The 14,944-nt window shown below is 54.0% G+C and overlaps 1 protein-coding gene and 1 long non-coding RNA gene across 8 annotated transcripts; one reads left to right on the forward strand and one right to left on the reverse strand.

Annotated features, from left to right (window-relative positions):
- Positions 1 to 318: 318 nt before the first annotated feature.
- On the reverse strand, positions 319 to 8,851 carry PHETA1 (PH domain containing endocytic trafficking adaptor 1). Of its 6 annotated transcripts, XM_063694335.1 has the most exons (6): positions 8,587 to 8,804; positions 8,004 to 8,105; positions 5,755 to 5,899; positions 5,206 to 5,293; positions 4,939 to 5,105; positions 319 to 3,129 (listed from the first exon to the last, which is right to left on the reverse strand). In XM_063694335.1, exon 6 carries the CDS (start codon positions 3,091 to 3,093, stop codon positions 2,320 to 2,322), a length of 774 nt encoding a protein of 257 aa, XP_063550405.1. In that variant the 5' UTR covers positions 3,094 to 3,129; positions 4,939 to 5,105; positions 5,206 to 5,293; positions 5,755 to 5,899; positions 8,004 to 8,105; positions 8,587 to 8,804; the 3' UTR covers positions 319 to 2,319. The 6 variants fall into 6 exon arrangements, with proteins under 6 accessions (XP_063550405.1, XP_063550404.1, XP_055215033.1 ...); XM_063694334.1 differs by lacking the exon at positions 8,004 to 8,105 and having other exon boundaries at positions 5,202 to 5,293; positions 8,587 to 8,851; XM_055359058.2 differs by lacking the exon at positions 8,004 to 8,105 and having other exon boundaries at positions 8,587 to 8,813.
- A 72-nt stretch (positions 8,852 to 8,923) lies between these two features.
- LOC134756590 (uncharacterized) lies at positions 8,924 to 13,301 on the forward strand. 2 transcript variants are annotated; one of them, XR_010129424.1, is made up of 4 exons: positions 8,924 to 9,004; positions 9,902 to 9,998; positions 11,662 to 11,763; positions 12,061 to 13,301. It is a non-coding gene; the product is annotated as an uncharacterized lncRNA (long non-coding RNA). The 2 variants fall into 2 exon arrangements; XR_010129425.1 differs by lacking the exon at positions 9,902 to 9,998 and having other exon boundaries at positions 8,932 to 9,004.
- The last annotated feature ends 1,643 nt before the right edge of the window (positions 13,302 to 14,944 follow it).

The raw sequence follows: 14,944 nt of genomic DNA on the forward strand, positions 1-14,944 counted from the left end.
TTGAAAAGGAACTTTGGGCTCCGTTTTCCCTCATATTCCTCCTGAAGACTCTGTCCTGTCACGGGATTTCAGAGATTTACATCCCTGCTCTTATACTCTCTAGCTATGTGGCTTTGGCAAGTTTCATAACCTCAGTGAGCCAGTTTCCACATCTGTAAAACGGGACCAGCATCTGCCTTGAGAAGTGAGAACGTGCCTGGCAGGGCACCAGCCATGTGGGACCACACACTAGTCCCTGCCCTTGCACAGCCTGCTCTGGGCTCTGCCAGGGAAATCAATCAAGGATTTTGATGGGGAAAAAAATGACACAATCAGCCATTACTTGACAAAATTTTACTTTAGCCCTTGCATCTCCCTGCCAGGCTGCCGGACAGCTCCCCCGACACCCAACCCAGGAGGCAGCCTGATCCCACCTTGTGCTTTGGTAGGGGACATCCCTCACCCCTCTCTCCCAGGAGACCAGGGCCAACGTACCTTGAGAGTCTGTAAACCTACGCCAAGACTGGGGTTAACACCCCAGCCCACCAGCTGAGTCTGCCAGGACACGGGGCTCTGGGCAGCTCCGAACCCCTCCCATGCCCCAGATCCTGTGCCACCCACACCCACACCACTCAGGACTCTGGAAGGAGGTGAGCGGGGACCGTACCAAGACCCCAGAGGTGCCTGTGGAGGAGAGCAGGGCTTGCTGGGGGGAAGACAATGAAGCAGCCAAGGATCCCTCTCAAGGGGCTCTGTCTCTGGCTGTGCTTCTCCAGCCCAAGCTGCCCCTCTCCCCGGGGGCAGTGACAACTGTTCCCCCAGAGCAAGTCCAGAGTCACAGACCGTATCCCCTCCCACCAGCAAACAGGAAACTAAAGCAGTGAAAACATCAAGCTTTGTTGCCAGAGAAAAAAAAATGAACCCTAAGTATTTAAAATTCAGACGGAAGTCCCAGCCCACCGGGCCAGCCGTGAGCTGCAGAGGCCTTGATTGCAGACACACACCCCTCCATATTTCCCCAAGCTCAAGGGTCTCCAGAGACAGAAGAAAGGGGTTTCGGGCTGAGTCTGTCACCAAGAGGCAGCGTTTGGGAAAATCAAGGTCAGGGTGGAGGTGTCCTCAGGGGGCCACCGGTGTGGGGCACTGAGGACTGTAAACATGACCCAGGGTGAGGGCCAGGAGGTGTCCCAGCCCCGAGGTTCTCCCTGGATGAAAAATGGGCACTGTGGTGAAAAGAAAGGGGACCGGCGGTCAGCCCCGAAGCCAAGCAAGACCTGGTCCCCACCAGGAGTATGGGGGTGGGGGCTGAGCTCAGGAGGGGACATGTTAGAGGGGACTGCCTGGAGCTGAAGAGGGGCTCTGGAAGCCACACTCGGTGTGTGGCTGTTTTTTCTCCGCCACTAGGTCAGCACCTGGGACTTCCTAGGCGGTGAGACAGCTGGTGGCCTCCCCTCCCTGGGGGAACCTGCTAGAAGGTCACCTCGGGCCATGGCTACCCAGCCCAGGAAGGGAGGTCAGGCAAGCTCCCAAGAGGCCCCAGGCCCAGGGGCCAAGACTGAAGGATGCAGTCAAGGAGTGTCTGGAGAGCCCTGTGAGAGCCACCACGGAGACAGACAGGGCCCGCGGCCAGAGAGCCACTGCCACCAGGAGCACCACCATGAGGCCTGGCAGGGGACTTGGCAGAGTCCTGCCTCAGCCAGCCCAGGCCAGGAGCCCCGGGGACCAGGCCACCTCACCCTTCCGGTCCTGCACTAACACCTGCACCTGTGTCCCCAGTCACTACCCTCCAAGCCACCGTCCTGCTCCTGGAGGCAGGCAGGCACAGAGCCAGGCCAGCTCCTCTGGCAGGTCCTGGAGCAAGGCCAGGCCCAGATGTGGCTGCCACGACCGATCCTCCCTCTGTCCACCCTGAAGGCCCGGTCAGGAGCTGCATTAACTGTGCATTTGCTTTTCAGGCCACAGATCGCCCTCAGTCCCAGTGACCCTCTGAGCTGCAGGCCCGGCAATGCCTGTTGCCAGCACAGGCCTCTGCCGGGCAGCTCAGGCCAGCCTGGGGCCGGAGTTCTCAGGAAACCTCCCCCTCAGGCCCTGGATTCTCCTTAGTGTTGCACGTGAGGTTCCCCTCAAGGGTAGGCCTTCTGGGTCACATGGTCCTAAAGGCCCACTCAGAATCCAGCACCTTCTCAGAGCCTGCATCCCCCAAAACCAGGCCACTCAGGGCCTGGGGGCCAGCCTTGCCCATGATTTCCCTCAGGATCTGCTCCCCCAGTCTCTCCAGGACCCGGCCTGTCCCAGAGGGCGTAGAGCTTGTGTCCCCCTAAAACAGGCGCCCTGGCGGCCTCAGGGCTGGACCCGGCTGCTGAGCCACTGGCCACGCAGGGCCCGGATCTCCTGGCCATAGCACTCATGCAGCCGGGCGAAGGGGGCCATGTCCAGGGGCCCATGGGGTGCCGAGGCCCGGCGGCGAGGCGGTGGTGGAGGGGGCTCGGGTCCAGGCCTGAAGGTGGCCTCAGTGCTCCAGACAGCGCAGCCATTCTCCTTGGGCGGGAGGGCACTGGGCCGGCGGGGCAAGGGCAGGGACGGGACCGGGGCCGGGGCAGAGGGCAGGGATGGGACCGGGTCCGGGGCAGAGGGCAGGGACGGGACTGGGGCCAGGGCAGAGGGCAGGGACAGGGGCAAGGGCAGGGACTGGGGCTGGGGCAGGGCCATGCCACCCCCGCCACGTACAGCCGCCAGCTGCTGCTCCAGCTCGCGCACCACCAGCCGCAGGTAGTCGAAGCTGGCACGCGACAGGGCCTTGACCCAGCCCTCCATGGCATCCTGACTCTCAGCGGCCAGCACGTAGGTGCGCGCCCGGGTCCCCGCGAAGCGCACAGCGAAGGCGAACTCCTCGGCGGCCTCCACCAGCTCCACGGTGCAGCCCTCCAGGATGATGACGCCCACGGGCTCACGGCTGGCAGCGTCCTCGAAGTAGAAGAGCATGTTCCCGCGCAGCACGAACCAGCGCCGGTGGTAGGCCGCGTGCCGCCCACCCTTCTTGTACAGGAAGCCTGCATTGTCCACTGGGGCGTCACAGGTGGCGTAGAAGGCCAGGCTGCGCTCGTTCAGCTTCATGGTGGCAATCGCGGGGCCTGGAGGGGAGCCTGGGGCCTGGACCCCATAGAAGGGCTGTTATGCACAAGGCCACTGACGCTAGGTCACCCAGTGCCCCAAGGGGACCTTGCAGCCACTCTATATCCCTGTTTCACAGATGAGGAAACTGACGCTCATAGGGTGGAAGCAGCTGGCCTATGCGCCCACAACTCCTAAGAAGCAGAGACAGGACTGGAACCTGGGTCTCACAGGCCTCCCCAGACAGCCTCATAACCTCCTACCCTCCTGTATCCCTGAAATAATGTTGTGAGTTCCTGCTGCATGCCAGACATTTCAGAGGAATGAACTCACTTTATCTCACAATAGACCTTAGGTCACAGGGACTGGCCTGGCGCCAGTGCAACAGATGAGGAAACAGAGGCACAGAGAGGTTAACTGCTTCCCTGGTGTCACAGAGCAGGTTGGGCAGGGCTGAAATCCAAACCCAGGCCTCATTTCAGGCGCTGCTGTTTCCATCATCCCAAGAACAAGACCAGCTGGCCTGCAGTCCCTGCCAGGTCCCAGCCCTGACTTTGTGGTTCGACGTTGGTTTGTTCATCCATGAAATGGATGAGCAGAACCAACTTTGGAGAGTTGTAGAGATTGGTTTCATTCATAAAATGTTTATTAAGCATCTATTGTGTGCCAGGCATTGTTCCAGGCCTAGGGATATAGCAATAACAAGATGGACAGGGTCAACCAGCCTGGCCAACACAGTGAAACCCCTTCTCTACTAAAAAATACAAAAAATAAGCCAGGCGTGGTGGCGGGCGCCTATAATCCCAGCTACTCGGGAGGCTGAGGCAGGAGAATCACCTAAACCCAGGAGGCGGAGGTTGCAGCGAGCCGAGATTATGCCATTGCACTCCAGCCCGGGCAATAATGTGACATTCTGTCTCAAAAAAAAAAAAAAGATGGACACGGTCCCTGCCCTCGTGGTGTTGAAATGCCACTGGCAAGTGAAAGGGAGCAGACAGTTAACAAACAGATAAGACGTCTGCCAGGTAGTCTCATGTTCTATGGAAAATAGTAAGACAGGGGCTGGGCACAGTGGCTCACGCCTGTAAGGCCAATCCTTCTCACCTGAGGTCAGGAGTTCGAGACCAGCCTGGCCAACATGGCAAAACCCCATCTCTACTAAAAAACAGCCAGGTGAGGTGGTGCACGCCCATAATCCCAGCTACTTGGGAGACTGAGGCAGAAGAATCGCTTGAACCCAAGAGGCGGAGGTTGCAGTGAGCCGAGACTGCGCCATTGCACTCCAGCCTGGGCGACAGAGCAAGACTCCATCTCAAAAAAAAAAAAAAAAATAGCCAGGCATGGTGGGGGGTGCCTATAATCCCAGGTACTTGGGAGGCTGAGGCAGGAGAAGTGCTTGAACCCAGGAGACAGAAGTTGCAGTCAGCCGAGATCGCACTACTACACTCCAGCCTGGGGACAGAGCCAGACTCCGTCTCAAAAAAAAAGAAAGAATTTGGGGAAAGATGCAGGCCCAGGGCTAGGCTGACTTACAGGAAGGAGGGGCAGGGGGTCGTCCCGTGCCATTTAGCATAGAGGACTCTAACTCCATGCCGTCGGCCACAGTGACCCCATCCACCTTCCCCCAAGGAGTATACGATGGGGCAACGCTGGCCAGGAAGGACTTGTCGGGAGGTGGCATCTGCGTCCCTGGCCTGGCCACCTTCCCCTGGGGTTTTCCATGGCCATTTTGAGAGCCCGCCTTATCTCCCACTGCAGAGCCTCAGCCTGCATAGGATGGTAGCTACATTTTTCAAGAAGCAAAGGATATAAAGTCCTGGTACGCGGTAGTCACTCAGTGTTCATTACCCTGCCTGGGTGGTGTCTTTCTCAGAGCCTGGTGGAATGAGGTCAGGGTGGTGGCTCTCCTGGGAGCAGGTGACCGCAGTGAGGCCCTGCCAGACTACCTGTCCTAGGGTGGAGGGGGTTGTCCTTGCCACCTCCTGTCAGCCACATAGGCAGTCAGGGAAGGCTTCCTAGAAGATGGAACATGAGTTGTGACTTAGAAACTGAGATCAACCAACCCAAATGCCCATCAATGATAGACTGAATAAAGGAAATGTGGTACATACACACCATGGAAAACTACCCAGCCATAAAAAGGAATGAGATCATGTCCTTGGCGGGGAAATAGATGGAGCTGGAAGCCATCATCCTCAGCAAACTAACACAGGAAGAGAAAACCAAATACCGCATGTTCTTACTCATAAGTGGGAGTTGAACAATGAGACACATGGACACAGGGAGGGGCAGAACACATATCGGGGCCTGTTGGGGGATGGGGGGTGAGGGGAGGGAACGTAGAGAATGGGTCAATGGTGCAGCAAGCCACCATGGCACACGTATACCTATGTGACAAGCCTGCATGTTCTGCACATGTATCATGGAACTTAAAATAAAAAAAGAAACTGAGGTCAGTTTGTCCTGACCTAGTGGGAGGCCAAGGCCAGAGCCCCCAACGTCTCCAGGTGTTGAATCCCCACCCTGCCTCTCAGCTACAGCTGTCCCTCTCTAAGCCGCAGGGATTCACGCATTCCCCACACCAGCACCCATCAACTCCCATGTGGATGCTGGCCCCGGTTCTCACAGGACCCTCCCGCCCTGCTCGCCCAGTTCCGCTCCTACCTCTCAGGCCACCACTTGCCTCCCTGCCCTCTGCTCAGCTCCAGCCTCAGCTCGCTCTTCTCTGGATTCAAATGTCAGCTCTGCAGCATCTGGGCTGGGGGACCCCAGGCAGGCTATTCACCTCTCTGGGCCTCTGTTTCTGCATCTGTAAAATGGGATCGTAACAGTGCCTAAGTCAGGGCTGTTGTGACAATGATACAGTGACTATATGGACTTTGCGGAGCATGGGGCCAGGCACACAGTGCCTGCTGAGCGCGGTTGCAGTTCACATTTTTCTTGGCTTTTCCCCAAACATCCCCATGTTGTGCTTCCAATCTCAGCAAATGCCCCTTGGTTTCCCTCTCACCCCCGCATCTGATCGCACATCAAGTTCAGTTGATCCCCCTCTCCAGCATCTTCCAAATCAGTTGCCTAATCTGTCCACTCCACCTCCCCATTCTAGGCCCCATCACCATTCACTGGGATGGCTGCTGTAGCCTCCTCATAAGTCTCCTTGCCCCTCCCTGTCCATGTTCCTCAAGGTAAGATCCAAGCCTCCTTCCTAAGCTCTTCTCTGAGCCACACTGAAATCCACTCCCCACAAATAAATCCTGTGAAAATTAAGTCCAATCACACTCCTCCTCTGCTCTAAACTCTCCCATGGCTCCCTACTTCTCTCAGCATAAAATTAAATCCTTAGGCAGGGTGCGGTGGCTCACACCTATAATGCTGGCACTTTGGGAGGCTGAGGGGGGAGGATCGCTTGAGTTAGAGACCAGCCTGGACAACATAGCAAGACCCTATCTCTATAAAAAATAGAAAAAAAAATAGCTGGGCATGGTGATACAAGCCTCTAGTCCTAGCTATCTGGGAGGCTAACATGGAAGGACCCCTTGAACTTGGGAGTGATCACACCACTGCACTCCAGCCTGGGTGACATAGTGAGATTCTGTCTCAAAAAAAAAAAAAAAAAAAAAAAAATCCAAGCCTCCCGTGGCTTCCAAGTTCCCTTTCCCTACCTCTTTCCCCCTTGTTCACTCAGCTCCAGCCATCCTGGCCTCCTTTCTGTTCCTCAAATACACCAGACACATCTCCACTTCCGAGACTTGGTCTCGGCTATCTGCCTGCAGGTCTTCACAAGGCCAGCTCCCCATCCTTTGGTCTCAGCCTAGCTGTCACCTCCTCAGAGAGGTGGTCCCTGGCCACCCTATGCACAAGAGGACCTCCAGTCCCTCTCCTGTGCCTCCACCTGAAATTAATACCTGGGTCATTTCTGCCTGCAGGGGCGTTTGTGGTCTGAATTCTAGTGCCTGGCATGCAGTAGGTACTCACACAGCTGTTTGATTCATTCTGCAGTATCTTCTGAAACCTTTCAACAGCCCCAAGACAAGGGATCTCACCCCACATTCACAGATGTGGAAATGGACACAGGGAGGTTCAATAAGTTGGCTAGAGGCATACAACTGTGCCCAGAATCACATGCTCCAGGCAAGCCACCCAAATAAAGGGGCTGATCTTGGGGTCTCTCCACCCCATCAAGGCCAAAGGAATAGCAACTTCCCTCCTATTCAGCAACCCTCCTCCCCCGACTGCCTAGATGGAGGACAAACTGGTTCAAGGTCACCAGCAGGCACAGGACCCAGCTCTGCCCATGACCCCTGCCTCCACCAGAACGGGGAAGACAGGAAGCTGCAGGGGCACAGGCGCCAGCCTTGCCTGGAGCGAAGGCCTGGCCCCTGCCTTATCTCCCCACACTGTTTTCCAAGAAGTTCAGAGTCCACTGTGGGCACTGCTGCTGATTCAACAGCCCATGGCCAGACAGGAAGCTGGAGGGAGCCTGGCCCAGCTCTGCTCCCAAGGCAAAGTTCCTGCCTCCGCAGGTCCAGGCTGGAGGACCTTGGACAAGTCGTTTCACCTTTCCAAGTCTCAGTGTCCTCATCTGTTAAATTGGGCTGTGTGGCGAGGGTTCATGAGCTAAAAGAAGGAAAACCCACTGGCAAACTATGGGAAATGGATTGCACATATTAGCTGCTGTGAGTCGGAGTTTTTTCTCACCCTCATCTGCAAAATGGGGACGTTAACTTCCATCCCTCTAAGGGCTGAGTGAATTGACTCCTGAAGAGTCATTTTGCAAAATACTTGGTGGGTAGTGAGCTTTCAGGGAAAGAGCTGTCAAAAAGGCAAATAATTCATCCAAGATCTCCAGGGGCACAGCTGGCCCCGGAACCCAGGTCTCCTGGGAGACTGAAGCATGGCATTTTGGCACTCACTTCAACGAAAAGAAGCCAGAACCGCAGGTCCTGGGGTTGAATCCAGCTGCCCTCAGTGTCCCCCAGCAGCGGGCGTGGGGAAGAGGGTGTGGCAGGCACAGGCTGAAAAACATGTGTGCCAAGAACATTAAAGAGCAGCCTGGCCGTCACCGCCCCAGCAAGGACCCCAGGGACACGCCAGCACCGCCGTCCAGACACAGGCAGCCCCCTTGTCCACGGCAGGGGCTGCTGCTCCAGGTGTGGCCCTGCTCCCGGCTGCCCTCTGTCCCTTTGTGTGTTGTGCGTGGGAGCTCTCTTAAGTTCCTTAAACGACAGCCAGAGCCCCAGATGGGTGATCAGCGGCAGAATGGGGGGCTTGTCCGCAGTCCCCACCAGCGGCAGACGTCCCTATGGGCTGAGGGAGGGGAGGGTGGTCATCGGCCAAGTTCGCCTCGGCAGCTGGAGAAGTCACCACTGGTGCGGAGTCCCAGCGGGGAAGATCCCCGCAACGCGCTCTCCAGGTGGCCGGGGGACCCCGAGGCCCAGGGCGGCCCGACCCGGGTCCCATGTCCTCGTGCAGGTCCCCCCGCCAGGCCCGCCTTACCTCGCAGCGCAGGCCTAGGGCGGCGACGGGACGGGAGGCGCGAGGTTGCGGGGTGGCCCGGCCATGGTTCGGGACTGGCCCGGTTGCGGCGGCGGCGGCGACGGCGGCGGCAGCGCTTTGTCTCCTGGGCGGCCGGGCCGGCGCAGCCGCGGGAGAGCGCGGATCCGACGGAAGGAGGCGGGAGCAACCGGACAGTCCGCGACCCACGGGCGCGCCCCTTTAACCCTTCCCAGCCTGCTCGCGCCGGTCCCGCCCCCGCGTTCTTCCCGCCTCCCGATTGGCAGGCCCCGAACCGGCTCGCCCCCGTGAGCCCGCCCTCGAAATCACTCTTAAAGGGTCCGCTCCTGGCTCGCGACTCCCCAGTGCCCTAGCCCAGAAAAGCGGATTGGAGCCCGGGAAGCTCATTGCGATTGCAAAGGTAAGGACTGGCCCAGGTCGTGGATTAGCCTGCAAAAGCATTTGGGGGTCCTGGGCGGGCCATTCGCTGAAGTCCTAGGCTTAAGTCCGAACTCCCCCCAGGACGAGGCAGGAGGATTGCCTGAGCCTAGTAGTTCAAGACCAGCCTGGGCAGCAGAGGGAGACCACCATCTCTACAAATAATAAAAATATTTGCTAAACCTGGGTTGCCAGGTTTAGCAAATTTAATGCCCAGTTAAATTAGAAAAATAGCTCTAATTCCTGAAAAATGTGTGATTGGCAGAAAAAGCAGCTGAATCCAGGACATTTGCGTACAGCCCTGTTCCATACGGACAGGGCGCCTCGCAAGCTTCCCCTGGCTCCAGGTGAAGAGAGAAAGTTCTGGAATTAGGCAGACTTGAGTTCGAGTCGCACTAGGCCACTGAACACTGTGAGCTTAGAGAAATCATTTCACTTTTCTAAGCCTCCGTTTCCTCATCCGGAAAATAAAGACGATCATGATATGTAAAGTGCACGGCACAACAGAAAGCTCTCAAGAAATAGGAATTGCTGTTGTTTTTGCCCTGCCCACCTCCTTGAACCGTTCCTTCCTGTTCCTGCCGCCTCTTCTCCACCACCCCCACCTCCCAATCACTATTCAGTCCTGGCCTGAAAGCAGGAAGAACAGGACAGACCAGGGTCAGCTCTCCATTGTACAGCCTCTCACTAAGCGCCTACTGTGTGCCAGGCAGTGTACCTGAACCAGGTAAGCAGGTGCAGCCAGGAATCAAGACAACACAAATGAGTTCTGGAAGTGATTCATGCTAGGACTGTACTCTAAGGCAATGGGGCAGAAAGCCTGGGAGTGCAGTTTTTTTGTTTGTTTGTTTTTTGTGTTTTGTGTTTTTTTGTCACCCAGGTTGGAGTGCAGTGGCACAATCACAGCTCATTGTAACCTGAACTCCTGGGTTCAACCGAGCCTCCCACCTCAGCCTCCCAAGTAGTTGGGACTACAGGTGTGTACCACCACACCCGGCTAATTTTTTTTAATTTTTTGTAGAGATGGGGCGGGGGGGGTCTTGCTATCTTGCCCAAGCTGGAAGTGCAGCTTTTAGACAAGGTGGTCAGGGAAGGCCTCTCTGAGGACAGACCTGGAGGAATGAGGGAGGGAGTCATGTGGCTATCTGGGAGAAGGAGGTCCCAGGCAGAGGGAACAGCAAGTGCAAAAGCCCTGAGATGGGGCCATCCTGGGCATGTTTGAAGAACAACGAGGAGACCAGTGGAGCCAAGTGAGCAATGGGAAGAATAGTAGGAAAATAGGTCAGCTGGCCGGGCGCAGTGGCTCACGCCTATAATCCCAGCACTTCAGGAGGCCGAGGCAGGTAGATCACTTGAGGTCAGGAGTTCGAGACCAGCCTGGCCAACATGGTGAAACCTGGTCTCTACTAAAAATACAAAAAAAAAAAAAAGAAAAGAAAATTAGCCAGGCATGGTGGTGTACACCTGTAATCCCAGTTACTTGGGAGGCTGAGACAGGAGAATCACTTGAACCCAGGAGGCAGAGGTTGCAATGAGCTGAGATTGCACCACTGCACTCCAGCCTGGGTGACAGAGCAAGACTCTGTCAAAAAAAAAAAAAAAAAAAAAAAAAAACCACAATAGAGATTATTGGCAAAGCCAGAAAGCCAGGTGACCAAGGGGCTTAAGGACCAGAGGAAAGATTTTGCTTTTACTCTAAGAAGAATGAGGAGCCATGGGAGGGTTTTGAGCAGAGGAGGGACATGGTCTGTGTTAGATTTAACATGGTCCCTGACTGCTATGGGAGGATGGACTGCAGGGAATGAGAGTAGAAGCCAGGCGATCAGGGAGAACACTACTGCAGTAGTCCAAGCAAGTGATGGTGGTGGCTTAGAGTGGAGCAGTGGAGGTGGAGAGAAGTGGTTAAGTATAGATATATATTTAATGGATATATGTATTAGTCCGTTTTCACACTGCTAATAAAGACATACCCGAAACTGAGAACAAAAAGAGGTTTAATTGGACTTACAGTTCCACATGGCTGAGGAGGCCTTGGAATCATGGCGGGAGGTGAAAGACACTTCTTACATGGCAGTGGCAAGAGAAAGTGAGGAAGAAACAAAAGCGGAAACCCCTGATAAACCCTTCAGATCTCGTGAGACTTATTCACTATTACAAGAATAGCGTAGGAAAGACTGGCCCCCATGACTCAATGACCTCCTCTTGGGTCCCACCCACAACACGTGGGAATTCTGGGAGATACAATTCAAGTTCAGATTTTGGTGGGGACACAGCCAAACCATATCATTTCGCCCCGCCCCCTCCAAATCTCATGTCTTCACATTTCAAAACCAATCATGCCTTCCCAACAGTCCCCCAAAGTCTTAACTAATTTCAGAATTAACCCAAAATTCCACAGTCCAAAGTCTTGTCTGAGACAAGGCAAGTCCCTTCTGCCTATGAGCCTGTAAAATCAAAAGCAAGCGAGTTACTTCCTAGATACAGTGGGGGCACAGGTATTGGGTAAATACAGCCGTTCCAAATGGGGGAAATTGGCCAAAACAAAGGGGTTACAGGGCCTGTGCAAGTCTGAAATCCAGTGGGGCAGTCAAATTTTAAAGCTCCAAAATGATCTCCTTTGACTCTGGGTCTCACATCCAGGTCACGCTGATGCAAGAGATGGGTTCCCATGGTCTTGGGCAGCTCCACTCCTGTGGCTTTGCAGGGTACAGGCTTCTTCCTGGCTGCTTTCACGGGCTGGTGGTGAGTATCTGTGGCTTTTCCAGGCACACAGTGCAAGCTGTCAGTGGATCTACCATTTCGGAGTCTGGAGGATGGTGGCCCTCTTCTCACAGCTCCACTAGGCAGTACCCCAGTAGGGACTCTGTGTGGGGGCTCTGAACCCCACATTTCCCTTCTGCACCACCCTAGCAGAGGTTCTCCATGAGGGCCCTGCCCCTGCAGCAAACTTTTGCCTGGGCATCCAGGCATTTCCAAACATCTTCTGAAATCTAGGCAGAGGTTCCCAAACCTGAATTCTTGACTTCTGTGCACCCACAGGCTCAACACCATGTGGAAGCTGCCAAGGCTTGGGGCTTCCACCCTCTGAAACCACAGCCTGAGCTCTGTGTTGGTGCCTTTCAGCCATGGCTGGAGCAGCGGGGACACAGGACACCAAGTCCCTAGGATGCACACAGCACAGGAACCCAGGGCCTGGCCCACAAAACCACTTTTTCCTCCTGGACCTCTGGACCTGTGATGGAAGGGGCTGCCGGGAAGTTCTCTGACATGGCCTGGAGACACTTCCTCCATGGTCTTGGGGATTAACATTAGGCTCCTTGCTACGTAATGCAAATTTCTGCAGCCGGCTTGAATTTCTCCCCAGAAAATGGGCTTTTATTTCTATTACAAGTTACTTCTTATTTTTTTCTTTTCTTTTCTTTTCTTTTTTTTTTTTTTTTTTTGAGACAGAGTCTTGCTCTGTTGCCCAGGCTGGAGTGCAGTGGTGTGATCTCAGCTCACTGCAACCTCTGCCTCCTGGGTTCAAGCGGTTCTTCTGTCTCAGCCTCCTGAGTAGCTGGCACCAGGTGCACGCCATTGCACATGGCTAATTTTTTGTATTTTTGGTAGAGATAGGGTTTCACCATGTTGGCCAGGCTGGTCTTGAACTCCTGACCTCAGGTAATCTGCCCACCTTGGCTTTCTGAAGTGCTGAGATTACAGGCTTGAGCCACTGCTCCCAGCCTGCAAGCTACCTCTTGAATGCTTTGCTGCTTAGAAATTTCTTCTACCAGATACCCTAAATCATCTCTCTCAAGTTCAAAGTTCTACAGATCTCTAGGGCAGGGGCAAAATGCCGCCAGTCTCTTTGCTAAAACATAACAAGAGTCACCTCTGCTCCAGTTCCCAACAAGTTCCACATCCCCATCTGAGACCACCTCAGCCTGAATTTTATTGTCCATATCACTATCAGCATTTTGGCAAAGCCATTCAACAAGTCTCTAGGAAGTTTGAAACATTCCCACATTTTCCTGTCTTCTTCTGAGCCCTCCAAACTGTTCCAACCTCTGCCTGTTACAGTTTCAAAGTCACTTCCACATTTTTGCCTATCTTTTCAGCAACACTCCACTCCTGGTACCAATTTACTGTATTCATCCATTTTTGCACTGCTGACAATGACATACCCAAAACTGGGAACAAAAAGAGATTTTTTGGGTTTTTTTGTTTTTGTTTGAGATGGAGTCTTACTCTGTCACCCAGGCTGGAGTGCAGTGGCGCAGTCTCAGCTCACTGCAACCTCCGCCTCCCGGGTTCAAGCGATTTTCCTGCCTCAGCCTCCTGAGTAGCTGGGATTACAGCTGCCACCACGCCTGGCTAATTTTTTGTATTTTTAGTAGAGGTGGAGTTTCACCATGTTGGCCAGGCTGGTCTCGAACTCCTGACCTCTTTTTTTTTTTAAATACTTTAAGTTCTAAGGTACATGTGCACAACATGCAGGTTCGTTACATATGTATACATGTGCCATGTTGGTGTGCTGCACCCATTAACTCGTCATTTACATTAGGTACATCTCCTAATGCTATCCCTCCCCCCTCCCCCTGCCCCATGACAGGCCCCGGTGTGTGATGTTCCCCAACCTGTGTCCAAGTGTCGAACTCCTGACCTCTTGATCTGCCCTCCTCACCCTCCCAAAGTGCTGGGATTACAGGCGTGAGCCACTGCACCCGGCCAAAAAGAGGTTTAATTGGATTTACAGTTCCATGTGGCTGCAGAGGCCTCAGAGTCATGGCGGGAGGCGAAAGGCACTTCCTACATGGTGGCGGCAGGAGAAAATGAGGAAGAAGCAAAAGCAGAAACCCCTGATAAACCCATCAGATCTCATGAAACTTATTCACTCTCATGAGAATAACACGGGAAAGACCAGCCCCCATGATTCGATGACCTCCCCCAGGGTCCCTCCCACAACACATGGGAATTCTGGGAGATACAATTCAAGTTGAGATTTCAGTGGGGACATAGCCAAACCACATTAATATATATTTAAGATATATGTAAAATTTGATGATAGGTTGCATGTGGGGAATGAGAGAGAGACAGAGAGAGAGGAAGGAAGAAAAGGAGTTAAGAATAACTCCAGGGGCCGAGCACAGTGGTTCACGCCTGTAATCCCAGTACTTTGGGAGGCCAAGGTGGGTGGATCACGAGGTCAGGAGTTCGAGATCAGCCTGGCCAAGATGGTGAAACCCCGTCTCTACTAAAAATACAAAAAAAATTAGCCAGGCGTGGTGGTGGGCGCCTGTAATCCCAGCTACTTGGGAGACTGAGGCAGAGAATTGCTTAAACCCGGGAGGCAGAGGATGCAGTGAGCTGAGATCACCCCACTGCACTCCAGCCTGGGCGACAGAGCAAAACTCTGTCTCAAAAAAAAAAAAAAAAGAAAAGGAAAAAAAGAACTCCAGGGCCAGGTATGCTGGCTTACATCTGTAATCCCAGCACGTTGGGAAGCCGAGGCAGGAGGATCACTTGAGCCTGGGAGTTTGAGACCAGCTTGGGCAACACAGGGAGACCCCATCTGTACAAATAATAAAAATATTACCCAGGGCTGGACACAGTGGCTCACACCAGCAATCCCAGAACTTTGGGAGGCCAAGGTGGGTGGAGACCTCGTGTCTACAAAAAATAAAAATAAAAAATAAAAATAAAAAGGACTGTCAACTTTTGGACCTAAGTAATGGGAAAAATGGAGATTCGAAGGGAAAAATCCAGATTAGTCTTTTCATCAAATTGAGCTGGAATAACTGGATATTCATATAGAAAAAAACAGCCTTCATACTTACCTCATGCCATACATAAAAATTAACTCAAAATAAATCAAACTCTTGCACATAAAAGCTAAACTCTAAAATCTCTAGAAGAAAATAGGGGCGGCCAGGCACAATGGCTC

Source organism: Gorilla gorilla, chromosome 10 (assembly GCF_029281585.2).
Source record: "Gorilla gorilla gorilla isolate KB3781 chromosome 10, NHGRI_mGorGor1-v2.1_pri, whole genome shotgun sequence".
NCBI lineage: Eukaryota > Metazoa > Chordata > Mammalia > Primates > Hominidae > Gorilla > Gorilla gorilla.